At 39.6% G+C, this 17790-nt stretch overlaps 1 protein-coding gene across 9 annotated transcripts in view; it reads left to right on the top strand.

The window, feature by feature from the left end:
* Nucleotides 1–17790, top strand: part of PCCA (propionyl-CoA carboxylase subunit alpha) — a 435628-nt gene that overhangs the window by 348841 nt on the left and 68997 nt on the right. For all 9 annotated transcript variants that reach the window (XM_086708562.1, XM_086708568.1, XM_086708558.1 and 6 more), the window contains one exon: nt 13974–14027. In XM_086708562.1, coding sequence (XP_086564688.1) covers nt 13974–14027 — 54 coding nt within the window. The remainder of the gene's footprint in view (nt 1–13973; nt 14028–17790) is intronic.

Raw genomic sequence — 17790 nt, 5'->3', positions numbered from 1 at the left:
CTTTTCATAAATGGCTTTTATGATCTTTAAGTATGTTCCTTCTATCCCGACTTTCTCAAGAGTTTTTATTAAGAAAGGGTGCTGGATTTTGTCAAAGGCCTTTTCTGCATCGATTGACAGGATCATATGGTTTTTCTCTTTTTTTTTGTTAATGTGATGTATCACGTTGATTGATTTGCGAATGTTGAACCAGCCCTGCATCCCAGGAATGAATCCCACTTGATCATGGTGAATAATTCCTTTTATATGCCGTTGAATTCGATTTGCTAGTATCTTATTGAGAATTTTTGCATCCATATTCATCAGGGATATTGGCCTGTAGTTCTCTTTTTTTACTGGGTCTCTGTCTGGTTTAGGAATCAAAGTAATACTGGCTTCATAGAATGAGTCTGGAAGTTTTCCTTCCCTTTCTATTTCTTGGAATAGCTTGAGAAGGATAGGTATTATCTCTGCTTTAAACGTCTGGTAGAACTCCCCTGGGAAGCCATCTGGTCCTGGACTCTTATTTGTTGGGAGATTTTTGATAACCGATTCAATTTCTTCGCTGGTGATGGGTCTGTTCAAGCTTTCTATTTCCTCCTGATTGAGTTTTGGAAGAGTGTGGGTGTTCAGGAATTTGTCCATTTCTTCCAGGTTGTCCAATTTGTTGGCATATAATTTTTCATAGTATTCCCTGATAATTGTTTGTATCTCTGAGGGATTGGTTGTGATAATTCCATTTTCATTCATGATTTTATCTATTTGGGTCATCTCCCTTTTCTTTTTGAGAAGCCTGGCTAGAGGTTTGTCAATTTTGTTTATTTTTTCAAAAAACCAGCTCTTGGTTTCGTTGATCTGCTCTACAGTTTTTTTAGATTCTATATTGTTTATTTCTGCTCTGATCTTTATTATTTCTCTTCTTCTGCTGGGTTTAGGCTGCCTTTGCTGTTCTGCTTCTAGTTCCTTTAGGTGTGCTGTTAGATTTTGTATTTGGGATTTTTCTTGTTTCTTGAGATAGGCCTGGATTGCAATGTATTTTCCTCTCAGGACTGCCTTTGCTGCGTCCCAAAGCGTTTGGATTGTTGTATTTTCATTTTCGTTTGTTTCCATATATTTTTTAATTTCTTCTCTAATTGCCTGGTTGACCCACTCATTCGTTAGTAGGGTGTTCTTTAACCTCCACACTTTTGGAGGTTTTCCAGACTTTTTTCTGTGGTTGATTTCAAGCTTCATAGCATTGTGGTCTGAAAGTATGCATGGTATGATTTCAATTCTTGTAAATTTATGAAGGGCTGTTTTGTGACCCAGTATATGATCTATCTTGGAGAATGTTCCATGTGCACTCGAGAAGAAAGTATATTCTGTTGCTTTGGGATGCAGAGTTCTAAATATATCTGTCAAGTCCATCTGATCCAATGTCTCATTCAGGGCCCTTGTTTCTTTATTGACCGTGTCTAGATGATCTATCCATTTCTGTAAGTGGGGTGTTAAAGTCCCCTACAATTACCACATTCTTCTCAATAAGGTTGCTTATGTTTATGAGTAATTGTTTTATATATTTGGGCGCTCCGGTATTCGGCGCATAGACATTTATAATTGTTAGCTCTTCCTGATGGATAGACCCTGTCACTATTATATAATGTCCTTCTTCATTTCTTGTTACAGCCTTTAATTTAAAGTCTAGTTTGTCTGATATAAGGATGGCTACTCCAGCTTTCTTTTGGCTTCCAGTAGCATGATAAATAGATCTCCATCCCCTCACTCTCAATCTAAAGGTGTCCTCAGGTCTAAAATGAGTCTCTTGTAGACAGCAAATAGATGGGTCTTGTTTTTTTATCCATTCTGATACCCTATGTCTTTTGGTTGGCGCATTTAATCCATTTACATTCAGTGTTATTATAGAAAGATATGGGTTTAGAGTCATTGTGATGTCTGTATGTTTTATGCTTGTAGTGATGTCTCTGGTACTTTGTCTCACAGGGTCCCCCTTAGGATCTCTTGTAGGGCTGGTTTAGTGGTGACAAATTCCTTCAGTTTTTGTTTGTTTGGGAAGACCTTTATCTCTCCTTCGATTCTAAATGACAGACTTGCTGGATAAAGGATTCTCGGCTGCATATTTTTTCTGTCTAGCACACTGAAAATCTCGTGCCAATTCTTTCTGGCCTGCCAAGTTTCAAAAGAGAGATCAGTCACGAGTCTTATAGGTCTCCCTTTATATGTGAGGGCACGTTTACCCCTTGCTGCTTTCAGAATTTTCTCTTTATCCTTGTATTTTGCCAGTTTCACTATGATATGTCGTGCAGAAGATCGATTCAAGTTACGTCTGAAGGGAGTTCTCTGTGCCTCTTGGATTTCAATGCCTTTTTCCTTCCCCAGTTCAGGGAAGTTCTCAGCTATTATTTCTTCAAGTACCCCTTCAGCACCTTTCCCTCTCTCTTCCTCCTCTGGGATACCAATAATGCGTATATTATTTCTTTTTAGTGTATCACTTAGTTCTCTAATTTTCCCCTCGTACTCCTGGATTTTTTTATCTCTCTTTTTCTCAGCTTCCTCTTTTTCCATAACTTTATCTTCTAGTTCACCTATTCTCTCCTCTGCCTCTTCAATCCGAGCCGTGGTGGTTTCCATTTTGTTATGCATTTCGTTTAAAGCGTTTTTCAGCTCCTCGTGACTGTTCCTTAGTCCCTTGATCTCTGTAGCAAGAGATTCTCTGCTGTCCGCTATACTGTTTTCAAGCCCAGCGATTAATTTTATGACTATTATTCTAAATTCACTTTCTGTTATATTATTTAAATCTTTTTTGATCAGCTCATTAGCTGTTGTTATTTCCTGGAGATTCTTCTGAGGGGAATTCTTCCGCTTGGTCATTTTGGATAGTCCCTGGCGTGGTGAGGACCTGCAGGGCACTTCCCCTGTGCTGTGGTGTATAACTGGAGTTGGTGGGCGGAGCCGCAGTCAGACCTGATGTCTGCCCCCAGCCCACCGCTGTGTCCACAGTCAGACTGGTGCGTGCCTTCTCTTCCCCTCTCCTAGGGGCGGGATTCACTGTGGGGTGGGGTGGCCTGTCTGGGCTACTTGCACACTGCCAGGCTTGTGATGCTGGGGATCTGGCGTCTTAGCTGGGGTGGGTAGGCAAGGTGCACAGGGGCAGGAGGGGCAGGCTTAGCTTGCTTCTCCTTAGGTGATCCACTTCAGGAGGGGCCCTGTGGCAGCAGGAGGGAGTCAGATCCGCTGCCGGAGGTTTGGCTCCGCAGAAGCGCAGAGTTGGGTGTTTGCGCTGAGCGAGCAAGTTCCCTGGCAGGAACTGGTTCTCTTTGGGATTTTGGCTGGGGGATGGGCGGGGGAGATGGCGCTGGCAAGCGCCTTTGTTCCCCACCAAACTGAGCTCTGTCGTCCGGGGGCTCAGCAGCTCTCCTTCCCTTTGTCCTCCAGCCTTCCCGCTTTCTGAGCAGAGCTGTTAACTTATGACCTCCCAGACGCTAAGTCGCGCTTGCTGTCGGAACACAGTCCGTCAGGCCCCTCCGCTTTTTGCAAGCCAGACTCGGGGGCTCTGCTTGGCCGGCGAGCCGCCCCTCCGCCCCGGCTCCCTCCCGCCAGTCCGTGGAGCGCGCACCGCCTCGCCGCCCTTCCTACCCTCTTCCGTGGGCCTCTCGTCTGCACTTGGCTCCGGCGACTCCGTTCTGCTAATCCTCTGGTGGTTTTCTGGGTTATTTAGGCAGGTGTAGGTGGAATCTAAGTGATCAGCAGGACGCGCGGTGAGCCCAGCGTCCTCCTACGCCGCCATCTTCCCTCCTCCGACTGCTTGTGGAATTTTTAAGTAAAACCTTAATGTCCCAGTTTTCCAGCTATCTCACAGCAGTTCAATTGGCTTAGCAGTGGTAAAATTTATTGTGATTTTTTTTTTTTAGCGCAGAACCAAGATTTACATGTTCCTAAACAAGAAGAACCACTCTCAGCCACTGTTATCAAACATCGGATAGCTTTGAAAATTAGTTCATGCTGTAGATTTGATGTTTATTAATGAATTCAACCTAAAATTGTAAGACAAAACAGCACTTACATACAAAATTTATACTGTGGTAACATTATTTTGACAACAACTAACATTTGAATCACAGTTAATGTCCAGCTGCTTTTTTTGTTTGTTTGTTTATTTATTTATTTATTTATTTTTGAGAGAGAGACAGAGCATGAGCAGGGGCGGGACAGAGAGAGAGGGAGACACAGAATCCGAAGCAGGCTCCAGGCTCTGAGCTGTCAGCATAGAGCCCGATGTGGGCCTCGAACTTGTGAACCTCGAGATCATGACCTGAGTCAAAGTCAGATGCTTAACTGACTGAGCCACCCAGGCTCCCTTGTCTAGCTGCTTTTTACACTTCCCAGGCTGTCAGAAGATTAAAATAAGAAGTGAACTAGCTTCAGCAGCAGTTTTCAAACGTCAGTGCAAGAGCAAAGGAAATTTCCATATGTGAAAATCCTTTTCACTGTACAATTGAGGATCTTCCACTCAGCCTAAAATTGGAAGTGATCAAACTGCAATGTAATGTTAGGCTAATGGCGAATATCAAGAGAGGAATTTAACAAAATTCTATAAATCCCTTCCAAGCAACGACTATGCTCAAGTAATATCCCTTACCCATGGATTATTGTTAGTATTTGGCAGTACCTGTCTCTGGGAAAAGGTATCGTCAAAGATGAAATCAGTAAAATCTCACTGTAGGTCAGCATTAAACAGTTGTATAATTGCCATTGACTTTGGTGATAGGGAACACTAACTTTGAGGCCCAATTAAACAGAATTTTATCTCTAAATAAGAGAATTCCATTTTCCGTGTTAGTATTAGCAAAAACTGGTGCTTATTATATTTGGAATGTTGTCCCCCCAAAAGTTGTGAAAATCTGTTTTCTCTCTTGTTCTCTAACTAGCTACATAATACCTTCAATTTTGCCTCACAAAGCCTAAAAGGTTTACTGTATGACTCTTTATGGAAGGAGTTTGCCAGTCCTTGGATTAGACTAAGATGGTAGCAGTAGAGATGGTGAGAAGTGAACTGATTTGACATCTAATTGGGTAGGAAGGCAGCAAGGATCCACAGGTTCAGATACTTGAGTGTGAAGGAAGTTAAAGAATGAAGGGTTAAGCGACCGAGTGAACAATGGTCTTACTTAGGTCAGGCGGTGGGGGCGGGGGCGGTTAGGAGAGGAACAGGTTTGGAGAGGCAAATCAGTAATACTTTTCGGACTTGGTAGGTTTAACATGTACATTACATATCCAAGTGTTGATGTCCAGTTAACTATTGACTGTATGAGCCTTGAACTCAGACGACAAATGGGAGTTGAAAACATAAATTCGGTAGTCATAAGCCTGTAGATTTTCTCTCAAAGCATGGATCTGCCACAAACGAAAGGATGAAATTGGATCTGTATCTTACACCATAAACAAAAATTAGCTTAAATGGATTAAAGACCTAAATGTAAGACTTAAAACCATGAAACTCCTGGAAGAAAATGGAGGTCAAAATCTTCATGACACTGGACTTGAGAATGATTTCTTGGATATAACACCAAAGTCATAGGCAACAAAGACAAAGACAGATGGGACTACATCAAACTAAAAAACGTTTGTGCATCAAAGGACACAGCAGAGTGAAAAGGCATCCTACAAAATGGGAGAAAATATTTGCAAATCATAAATCTGATAAGGGGTTAATATCTAGAATATATAAAGAACTCCCACAACCTAAAAAAAAAAAAAAACCACCTGATTTAAAAATGGACAAAGGGCTTAAATAGACATTCCTCCATGATGATATAGAAACAGGCAATAAGCATATGGAAATGTGCTCAATATCACTAACCATCCTAGAAGTGTAAATCAAAATGACAATGAGATATCATTTCATATCCATTAGGATGGCTACTACCAAAAACAACAACAACAACACACCCAGAAAAGAATAGGTGTTGGTGAGAACATGGAGAAATTAAAATACTTGTGCATTGTTGGTAGAAGTGTAAAATGGCACAACTTGAAAACAGTATGAGGGTTCCTCAGAATATTAAGAATAATACTACCATATGGTCCAGCAATCTCACTTCTAGATATATATCTGAAAGAATTGAAAGCAGGGTCTTAAAGGGGTATTTGCATACCCCAGTTCATTGCAGCATTATTTAGGATAGCCAGGAGGTAGAAGCCACCAAAATGTTCATCGGCAGATGTATGGACAAATAAAATGTGGTATATACATACAGTGAAATAATTTACAGCCGTAAGAAGGAAAGAAATCCTGTCACATGCTGCAGCATGATTAAACCTTGAGAACATTATGCTGAATGAAATAAACCAGACAAGAAAAGACAAATACTGTATGATTCCGCTTAGATGGGGCACCTAAAGCAGTTGAATTCATCGAAACAGAAAGTAAAATGGTGGTTACCAGGGACCACAGGGAAGGGAAAGGGAGCGTTGTTGTTTAGTGGGAATAGAATTTCAGATTTGCAAGATGAGAAAGTTCTGAAGATCTGTTTCACAACAGCGTAAATACACTTAACACTACTGAACTGTATATTTTCAAATTGGTTAAAAGGGTAAATTTTGTCATGTTTTTTACTATTAAAAAAAAAGACGCTGTTCACTGAAAAATCATAGGAGCCAAAGCAATTTTTAAAAAGAAATACAAAGTTGGGAGAATTATGCAACCTGATTTCAAGACTAACTATGAAACAGCAGTGTCGAGACAGTGTGGCATTGGTAGTTAGATATGTAGAACAGAAGAAAGTATAGTAGATCCACATATAGATGATCAATTAATTTTTGGCAAAAGTGCTAAGGACTTTTAATGTGAAATTCTCTTAAACGGTACTCAAACAGCTGTATGTCCATTTTGGTGAATAAAATGATCTTGTGCATTAGACACTAGATCAATGGTGGCCTGGGGGCAAGGACCAGGATTGGAGTGTAAATGGGCAGGAAGAACATTTTGGAGGTGTTGGAAATGTTCTCTGTGTTGATTGTGGTGGTGATTTCTCAAAATTGTCAAAAGTCACTGAATTCTGTCCTTTAAATGAATGCAATCTTTTGTACCTAAATTATGCTTTAGTGAAATTGATTTGTTTTAAGATGGGCATCAGGATTGGGAGGAAGAGATGAGATTACACAGGGGAAGAGCATGATGGAAAAGAGAAGAGAGCTGAGGACTGGGCCCTGGGGGCACTCCTGCAGGTAGAAATTGAATGAAGAGGTGAAGCTAGCAAAGAAGGCTAAGAAACAGCTGCCAAGGAAGTAGGAGATAAACTAGGGGCATGGATATCCTTGAAGCCAGTGAAAGAATTGTGTTTGGGAAAGAGAATCATTGACTGTTTGTAGTGTTGCTGGGTAAGATGAGGACAAAACCGACTGATAGGTAAAGCAACATGGAAATCATAGGTGATCTTGATGAGAGTGATTACAGATGAATAGTGGGGGGGAAACAAATGGAAATGAGTTCAAAGGAGAATGGAAAGTGACAAAGCAGAGACCAGGAAGAGAGACAACATTTTAAGGAGTCTGGCTTTAAAGGAGAAATGGGATAGTAGCTTGAGGGAAATGTCTGTAGAATTTTTTTTTTTATTCTTTGCATTTTATTTCTTGAAGGAACAGGATGGTTTGTCCTATACAATTTTCCATGGTCAGAATTTAGCTGATTGCATTCCAGTGGTATGGGTTAACATGTCCTCTCTCCTTTGTTTTTTAGAAATTGATATTTGGATCTAGAGGAGCAATCAGATTCAGGTGCCATTATCTTTGGCAAGACTGAGTCATAAATGCTGTGGTGTGCCTCTGGAAGAGGCACATACTGTCTGCTTACTTCTCTGTTGATGCTCAAGCTTCAATCAATAAATGCGTTAAGGTTTACAAAACGATGATATTCCAATGTTGTCATTTCTTTAAATTTATTATCAGGATTAATTCTTTAAAGAGAAGCTCTACCTCACCCACTTCTTGGGTTATCCAGCAGATCAGTTTTCATAGAAAAGGCAAGACAAATGCTGGATCCTTTCCTTTTACTTCCCAGTTCCCAAAGACTTGGTTCCCTATCGTTCTCCAAAAGTGACTCACTTAGGGTGTTATTTTGTTTTTGTTTCCGGTATCTGTTTTGAAGTCATGGGTTTAAACATACTTGGCTTTAATCCATTGCAGTTATAACCTTAGTGATGGTCAGATTTTGCCATCTTTGGCCAGGGACTTGTCTTCAGGTTGGCTTCTAAGTCCCTTTCGTGTGACTCCCCCCGTCTTTGATAGCCCTCTTGCTTTCTGAAATGACAAGATGTAGCAGCCTCATTTCTGCCTCAAACCAGGGCCAAGCTGTTCTGCCAAGAAGCCTTGATTTCTTGGAGTGGGAAACGGTATTTGTAGGCAACATTTGGGGTGCTAGGGACATTTGTTGCCACTGGGCCTCTTCAGTGTTTCTGGAGAGGACTCAGAAACCATGCCACCACTGCCATCTTCCCAGAGTATAAGGGCCATACTTTTCAATCAGAAAATTTCTCATTCTGAACAGCTGTTATGATTGATACTGTTGCTGCCTTACAGTAATTAATTGTGCTGCTTCTGTCCTGGTAAATATGGACTGGATTCTGGATCTCTGCCTTGAGCTTCTGAGGAAGGAAGATTTAGCTACTGCGGGGATGAGTCCTGGGCTGATAGTAATGGCGACGCTTGCACTGAGTGTTTTCCTCCCTACTCTTAAAATCTCAGCAGTGTGGAAGTCAGCGTATTATTGGACTGCCTATCCTCACTCTATCACACGCCTTTCCCTAATTTCTTGGCAGCTACACTTCTAACTCTCCCTAGCTAAAATTTCCACTAGACAGTTGAAGATTGAGAGATGTGTAGGTCACTGTTCTCTTTCATAGAATGAAAAAAATTCAGAATTCTTGATGAAGATTGATTTAAATATTTTCCATTTCTGTGGCACAGACTTGCATGCTGTTGGGATTAAGGAGGAAATGCTAGAAATGGTCCTTGTCCTTAAAGGACCCACCATCTAAGTGATGCTTTAGCCTGATGTTGTAGAGATATTCCATCCCACATAGTGGGGATATCCAAACCTTGCACAACTGCTTGGGTTGGAATTCTTATTTTCCTAGTGCAATATAGGCATCCCTGTACCTTTGATTTCCTCATAAGTAAAACAAGATGAAGATTTTGAGATCTGTTTGCTTTCCAAATTCTAAGTTTCTGTGAATGAAACAGGCTTAGTTCTACTGTTGGGTTTACCTCTAGCATTGGAGCCCTACTAACCTGGTGATTGCTACCTGCTGCCTTTTCCTTGTGCTCCCAGCCCACCTCCTTCTCCATTCTGGTGTACCCTCAACCTCACATTAGACCATCAGTCTTTCTAAAACAAACATGTTACTCCTCAGTTTTTAAGTATAAGAACTTCGTAAAGTATGACTCTGTGCAGGATGGGACTTGGCTCCCTAATTTCTTCGTGGTTTCCTTTCTTGCCCCTTCCCTCCATCAACCAAACCTATCTCTGGTCATACTGGACTGTTCACCATGCCTTAAAATCACCGTGCTTATTCTTAATCTGAAATTTGCATAAACAGTCCCATCTGACCAAAAGTGTTTCATTTATTACCCTTTTGGAGAATGCTTGCTCATTTTTGAATACCCAACTCTAATGTGTATCTGCAAGTCTTCCTTAACCTTTCTGGGCATTTAGCTAGTCTGGCCTCTTATCCTATAATACTTTGTACATTTTGTACTATGGATTTATCATATTGAATTATAATTTATTTTATTTATTATTTTTTAATGTAATCTCTATCCCCAATGTTTATTATTTTTTAATGTAATCTCTATCCCCAATGTGGGTCTCAAACTCATGACCCAGAGATCGACTCACGTGCTCTACCAACAGAGCCAACCAGACACCCCTATGATTTCTTTTCAAATTCTCTTCTTTCATTTGGTCTCCTAGAGGATGATTCTTAATTCAACTAGCAGTGCTCAACTCAATATAGTGGATGGATGGATGGATGGATGGATGGATGGATGGATGGATGGATGAGTGGATGGATGACCAAAGTACAAGTGCCGGTGTCAGAACCCATGATTCAAGACTCAGTTATTAATCCCTTAGGACATTGAGGGAAATAAATTACTTTATTTCATTCTGTATTATTTCTCTTTTTGCCTTTATTAAGTTATGTATGTCCATTTGGAAGAATAGGAATAATAGGTAAGCCAAAAAGAAAGGCCAACTAATATCTTCCACCCAGAAATAATAGTTGACTGTTTTATGTGCATTATTTGTGCTAGAATTTTATCTTGAACATATAGAAGCTTTTAACATGATGTATTCTGAACATACCATTTTGATTTTTTTGCACTTAGAAATATACTATAAACATTTTTCATGTCTCAAATTTTTTAATGGCTGCATGGATTATATCATAATTTATTTAACCAGTTTGTTTTATTTATCATTTAGATTGCTTGAAATTTTTAGATTCTGGAAACTGCACTACAGTGTCATTTGTGTAGCTGTGGGTTTTTTTCTGTGGGGTGTGTGTGTGTGTGTGTGTGTTTCCTATTCATGACTTTTTCCCTTAGGATAAATTCTTAGAAGTGAAATTAATGGATAAAAATATGGATTTTGAGTTTTCTCCACCTTGAGTGTGCTGGTCAGGTAGCTTTTTTTTTTTTTTTTTTTTTTTTTTTTAATATTTATTTCTGAGAGAGAGAGAGAGACAGACAGACAGATAGCACGAGTGGGGAAGGGGCAGAATGATAGGGAAACACAGCATCTAAGGCAGGCTCCAGGCTCTGAGCTGTCAGCACAGACCCTGACATGGGGCTCAGACTTGGGTTCATGACCTGAGCCGAAGTCGGACGCTTAACTGACTGAGCCACCCAGGCACTGTCACATATTGTGTTGAGTCACTGGGGGCAATATTTACAGGTGGTGTAACCAGTTGTCATTGTACACTGAACTACTTTCTTTCTTATTGATCTAACTTCCCTCAATCAAGGACCCAAGGGCTCAGCTTGAATTCTGGAGATTTGCTCTGGGTTCTATGACTTGGGTGATCTTAAAGATTGGAACTTGTAGGAGGTCCCTGGGTGGCTTGGTCGGGTAAGCATCTGACTCCAGCTAGGGTCATGATCTCCTGATCTGTAACTTTGGGCCTCACGTTGGACTCTATGCTGACAGCTCAGAGCCTGGAGCCTGCTTCAGATTCTGTGTCTCCCTCTCTGCCCTTCCCCTGCTCATGCTCTGTCTCTCTCTTTCTGTCTCAAAAATAAATAAACATTAAAAATATTTTTAAAAAAAGATTGGAATTGGTAAACCTGCACTTGTTTAAAAAGAATACTATTAGGATATGTCTGTAATAGTTCACGGCATGGAGTTGATTGATGGCCACTACTCCCTCGAGGGCCACATCTGGGAACTTTAAAAAAAATGTATAGCTACGTAGTTAGAATTGCTTTATTTTTTTGTGTGGTCTTTGAAGCCACTGGGCCCTCTCTGAGTAGCACAGGGAAGAAAGAATTTTAGGAATATCACAGCAGTTGTATGGGTGAGAATTACCTGAAAAAAAAAGGTATAATTTACTTTTCGTGACCTATTTAGTCATCATTTCTACCAAACTAAAATTCAAACAAGATATGCATAAATCATACTGTATTCATTTTGAACTTATTTTATTTACAAATAAATGCATAGCATAGAGGTGCTTTTTGACTACTCTCTGGCCATAGAAGAATTGTGTTGTCCCTCTTGTCATTTTAAACAAATGCTAACTTACTTTTTATAGCAAGTTTATTGAGATAGAACTCACATACCACACGGTTCACCTAGAGTGCACAAGTCAGTGTTTTTTATTTTCATCACAGAGTTGTGCAGTAGTCACCACAGGCAATTGTAGGACATTTCCACCAATGTGGAAAGAAACCCCATACTAATTAGCGGTCATTTCTTATTTCCTCTTAGCCCTCCTCCCTCCCTCTTTCCTTCTCTCCTTCCTTCCTTCCCTCTCTCCCTCCCACCCTCCCTCTCTCCTTTTTTCTTTCTTTCTTTCTTTCTTTCTTTCTTTCTTTCTTTCTTTCTTTCTTTCTTTCTTTCTTTCTCTTTTCTTTCTTTCTTTCTTTCTTTCTTTCTTTCTTTCTTTCTTTCTTTCTTTCTTTTTTTCTTTCTTTCTTTCTTTCTTTCTTTCTTTCTTTCTTTCTTTCTTTCTCTTTTCTTTCTTTCTTTCTTTCTTTCTTTCTTTCTTTCTTTCTTTCTTTCTTTCTTTCTTTCTCTTTTCTTTTCTTTTCTTTTCTTTTCTTTTCTTTTCTTTTCTTTCCTGGAATTTGATCTGTGCCTTATTCCTAATTTTTTTTTTTTAAAGTTTGGTAAAAGCATGACCACTTCCAGAATTAGCGTGGCATAAAAATACTTAGACCAATCGATAAGTAAATTGTCATTTGTCTGGAAACATAAGTTCTTTATGAAACCCCTTAACATATATTTACTTTTGTATATAGACTGTTATCCAAGAAAAAATGGTAAGTTAAGAGTTCAGATTTATTAGATAAGACTTGACTTGTGGGCTTTGGAAAGATGTGGAAACTCTTACTGAAGAATTTTTTTCTTACTTTATTTCCCTAAACTTTTCTTCCTGGCTTTAACGTGGGCTTACTTCTTGAGTCTCAGTCTGTCAAAATGTCCCACATAAAGCATTGGAAAGAATAATTTGTTAGGTACAAATTTCACTTCTTGAACTTGTGACAGATGATTCTTCCAAAGATGTCTGTCTGGCTGGCTCTCTTTTTTAATGTTTTATTTTTGAGAGAGGGAGAGAGAGTGCAGGTGGGGGAAGGGCAGAGAGAGGGGGACAGAGGATATGAAGCGGGTTCTGTGCTAACAGCAGAAAGCCCGACATGGGCTCAAACCCATGAACTGTGAGATCATGACCTGAGCTGAAACTGGACGTTTAAACAACTGAGCCACCCAGGTGCCCATCGAAGATGTCTCTTGTCCAAGCATGAGGTCTAGTTTTTTCTGGAGCAGTCTGAAGAAGCCTTAGGGGCATCTTCTCTTTCCTGGACAACTTTTTTTTTTTTTTTTTTTTTTTTCAACGTTTATTTATTTTTGGGACAGAGAGAGACAGAGCATGAATGGGGGAGGGGCAGAGAGAGAGGGAGACACAGAATCGGAAACAGGCTCCAGGCTCTGGGCCATCAGCTCAGAGCCTGACGCGGGGCTCGAACTCACAGACCGCAAGATCGTGACCTGGCTGAAGTCGGAGGCTTAACCGACTGCGCCACCCAGGCGCCCCTCCTGGACAACTTTAATGCATCCGTGGAATCTGCCACCCTTTCTAACTCTTCCAGACTTGGCCTTGGCAATCTCTACCATTTGGCATTCTGCTCTAAAGTTATAAGCATGTCTCTTTTTTCAGTAGGACAACCAGAGTTTAGGCATGTCTTCATTACTTTCATTCCTAATTGTTGACAGGTCCGTGAAGCCCCAAGTTTCACTTTTTTCCCCCTAATTTCTTGGGTCATCGAAAAATTCTTTGACTCCTTTCCTTGACCAGTGGTGTAATTTACCCCAAAGAAAAGATGTGATATTTGGTGTATTCTTAGGCAACCTGTCGTAACCGAGGAAGTTGTGATGACCGGAAAGTCTCTGGGGTAGCTGCGGATCTTCTGCAAAGAACAGGCAAACTGCTCATCTGCTTCCTGTCTCTGTGGATTTGGTCGTTCTGGACATTCCATGTTAAATGGAATCGTAGAACATGTGGTCCTTTGTGACTGATTTCTGTTGTAGCATGTATCAGTACTGCATTCCTTTCTATTGCCGAATAATATTCCATTGTATGAAAATACCATGTTTTGTTTATCTGTGTACTGGTTGATGGACATTGGGTTATTTGGCTATTCAGAACAATGCTGCTACAAACATTCTAATACACATTTTTGTGTGGATGCAAATTCATTTTATACTTCTTTTTTTCCAGTGTCTTTCTCGAGAAGCAGGTGGAAACATGAGCATTCAGTTTCTTGGCACAGTGGTAAGTATGAAAGAATTATTACTTTGTATAATCATTTAATTTACGGAGAAACAAAAGCATTCAAATAGCTTTAGCCCATGTATTTGAACTTGCCTTCATCATGGTTTTATTTTACTATTAAATGAGGTATCTTTGTATAAGAAAATGCATTCTTTAATGTGTTCGTCACGTTTCCGTGATAGAATAGTTTTAGCTATTTCTTTTTAGAGAGAAAAGGTGTTTTTTTTTTATTATTATTTGAACTTTGTTGAGTATTTCAAGTGCTTTTTTTCTACTGAATATTTTCTCTCTGTTTTTATTATAAAAATAAGAACATATTATTTAAGATGCTTTTGAAAATAGTGACCATGGCTTTTTTCTCTTTAGTTTTCCTTCTAGCTTTCTCTATCAGGTCCTTTCAAGTACACATTTCTAAGGGAACTGAGACATAATTTTGGATCTTGATTTTTTTCACTTAAGATCCTGTTAATCATTTTCCATATTGCTAGAAAATATCAGCATCATTTTACTGGAGCTGTGTTTAACATTCTGATGAGTAGATGTGACATATTTTCTTATCCATGAATCCCAATTGTTAGGTATTTAAGTTACTCCTCGTTTTTGCCATTATGAATGGTGTTCTAATGAACAACTTAATGGGTTTTGCTTTTTTGACATTTTGAATTATTTTCAAGCATGTTCAGAAATGTATGAAATATATCTCATTCTAAATAAAATCATGGCGCGCCCGTGTGGCTCAGTTGGAAAAGCATCTGACTTTGGCTCAGGTCATGATCTCACGGTTTGTGAGTTTGAGTTCCACATTGGGCTCTGTGTTGTCCGTGCAGAGCTTGCTTTGGATTCTCTCTTCCTCTCTGTCTCTCTCTGCCCCTCTCCCACTCATACTCTCCCTCTCTCTCAAAAATAAGCATTAAAATAAAAATTTTAAGTGAATAGAATCAAAACCATGAATAATTTTATGGCTTAGTACACATTATCAGTTACCTCATATCTCTTTAGAATGCCCTTCGTCATTGTCAGCATACCACTTTGCACTCTCACTAGTAGTAGTTATGATTTTTAAAAGCATTGAGCTTTATCTATGGAAAGCAATTTACAGTTACTATTTTTACTTTTAATGTAAAAGTAACGAGCATAATAATCATATCATTAGTAGTATTAGTTATAATTTTCAAAATAATTTAACTGTTAAAAAAGGTAACTTATTTATTTTAATTAGCATTTCTGTTTACTCCTTATGTCTTCAAATGTTTCTCCATGTATTCATTTGCTAGGTATCATTTATAATCCGTAAAATGTCTGTTCATAGTTTTGGGTACCTTATTCAGGTTGTAAATTCACATTGGATAGTTCTGTTTGCCCTGTGAGTTTATTGAGAATATCAGAGGAGAGGCCTGTGGCGTGGATCAAAGGATAAGTGTTTTTGTAGTCATGGAGATAGGAAGGACATTACTAATAATGTGCATTTATAGTTTATATATAGAGACACAGTAAAGTTTACGTATCAAAGCATATGTAGTAGTATATGCATAGGCACTTGACTTATGTTACATAAATTTTAAGTATAGCACCTGCGATTTATAGTTATTTTTTCTGATAAGTTATTTCATGCTTTTGTTTAATTTAAAAATTTAAATATTATTTCAATGCATGTCCTAAGAAATTGTATTCGGGTTCTCCAAAGAAACAGAACCAGGAGTGTGTGTGTGTGTGTGTGTGTGTGTGTGTGTGTGTGTGTGTGTAGAGAGAGGAAGAGGGGTCAAGTCCAAAACCTGCACAGTAGGCCAGGAAATGGTTGGAGTTCAAGTACAAAGACCATGTGCTTGCAGGATTCCTTCTTGCTTGGGAGGTCAGTCCTTTTTCTTCAGTTGATTGAATGTTACCCAACCAGATTATGAGGTGTAATCTGCTTTACTCAAGATCTACTGATTTAAATGTTAATCTAAAAATAACTTCATAGAAACATCTAGAATAATGTTTGGCCAAAAATCTGGATACTGTGGCCTAGCCAAGCTGACACATAAAGTTCACTATCACAGAAGTATACATCCCATCTCTTAGAGTATTTTCATTATTAACAGTAGATATGCAGGCATACCTTGGAGCTGTTGTGGGTTTGGTTCCATAGTACAGCAAGAACGCTTATGTCACAATACAGCGAGTCAAATGAATTTTTTGGTTTCCCAGTACATATAAAAGTTATGTTTACACTATAGAATAGTCTCTTAAGTGTGAAAAGCATTATATTAAAAAAAATGCACAGGGGCGCCTGGGTGGCTCAGTTGGTTAAGCTTCCAACTTTGGCTCAGCTCATAATCTCACGGTTTGTGGGTTTAAGCTCCACGTCAGGCTCTGTGCTGACAGCTCGGAGCCGGGAACCTGCTTTGGATTCTGTGTTTCCCTCTCTCTCTGCGTATTCCCCACTCGTGCTCTGTCTCTCTCTTAAAAAGAAATAAACATTAAAAAAATTTTTTTAAGAATAATTAAAAAACAATGCACGTAACTTAATTTTCAAACACTGTATTCCTAGGGGTTCCTAGCTGGCTCAGACAGAAGAGCTCAGACATGTGACTCTTGATGTCAGGGTTGTAAGTTTGAGCCCCATGCTGGGTGTAGAGATTACTAAAAATGAATAAATAAACTATTTAAAAATAAATAAAAATACTGTATTGCTATAAAATGCTAATCATCATCTGAGCTTTCAGTGAGTTGTAATCACTCACCGATCACAGGTTACAGCAATACAGTAATAATGAAATACAGTCATAATGAAAAAGTTGAAATATTGTAAGACTTATCAAAATGTGACATGGAGACAGGAAGTGAGCAAGTGCTGTTGGAAGAATGGCACTGATAGACTCACTTGATGCGGGGTTGCTACAAACCTTCAGTTTGTGAAAAAAGAAACAGTATCTGCAGCATGCAGTAAACCAAAGCACAATAGAATGAAATACGCCTATATTCTTCCAGAAATAGAATTACACGTCTTCTCATGCAGCAATAACTCATGGGCATCTTTCCTAGAATGTATTCTGTGGAGGTCTTTCTGTACCTCAGTGTTCATGCTGGAAAGGGCACTTTTTCTGTTGCTGCTACTTGATAACTCTCCTTGGATTCTAATCGATTTCTCAGCGCTCACACACAGAACACTGAGCTGTCAACAGGCAAGACCCACAAACAAAACCAAAACATTTCTCTTGCAATTTTTTCCTATCTCGAAAATGGCTACATGAGCTGCCCCAATCCTGACCAAAGCTTTCATCATCTCCTGTCTGAATTACTGCAGTCACCGGTCTTCCCACCTCTGCCTCTGGTCCTTAGACTGTTTTTAATTTAACCATTAGTGTGAGACGTTTGTGTGTGTGTGTGTGTGTGTGTGTGTGTGTGTGTGTGTTTTAGTTTATTTATTTATTTTGAGAGAGAGGGAGTGCGCACATGAGCTGGGGAGAGAGAGGCAGAGGGAGAAAGAGAGAATCCAAGCAGGCTCCACGCTGTCAGCCCAGAGCCTGATGCAGGACTGGATCCCACGGACCGTGAGGTCATGACCTGAGCCGAAACCAAGAGTGGGACACTTATCCAATGGAGCCACCCAGGTGCCCCATTAATGTGATCTTTTGAAATATAAATCCAGTTAGTTGGTCTTGTCACTCTTCTTCAAACATGTTGGGCACACACCTCAGGGTCTCAGCTGCCTTTCCTCTGCCAGGACTGTCTGCCCCCACATACCTGCACGGGAGATTCCCTCACTTTCTTCGGGTCTTTT

Source organism: Puma concolor, chromosome A1 (genome assembly GCF_028749965.1).
Source record: "Puma concolor isolate L17-30 chromosome A1, mPumCon1.1.hap2, whole genome shotgun sequence".
NCBI classification, from domain to species: Eukaryota; Metazoa; Chordata; class Mammalia; order Carnivora; family Felidae; genus Puma; species Puma concolor.
This window is presented reverse-complemented; position numbering and strand designations above follow the sequence as displayed.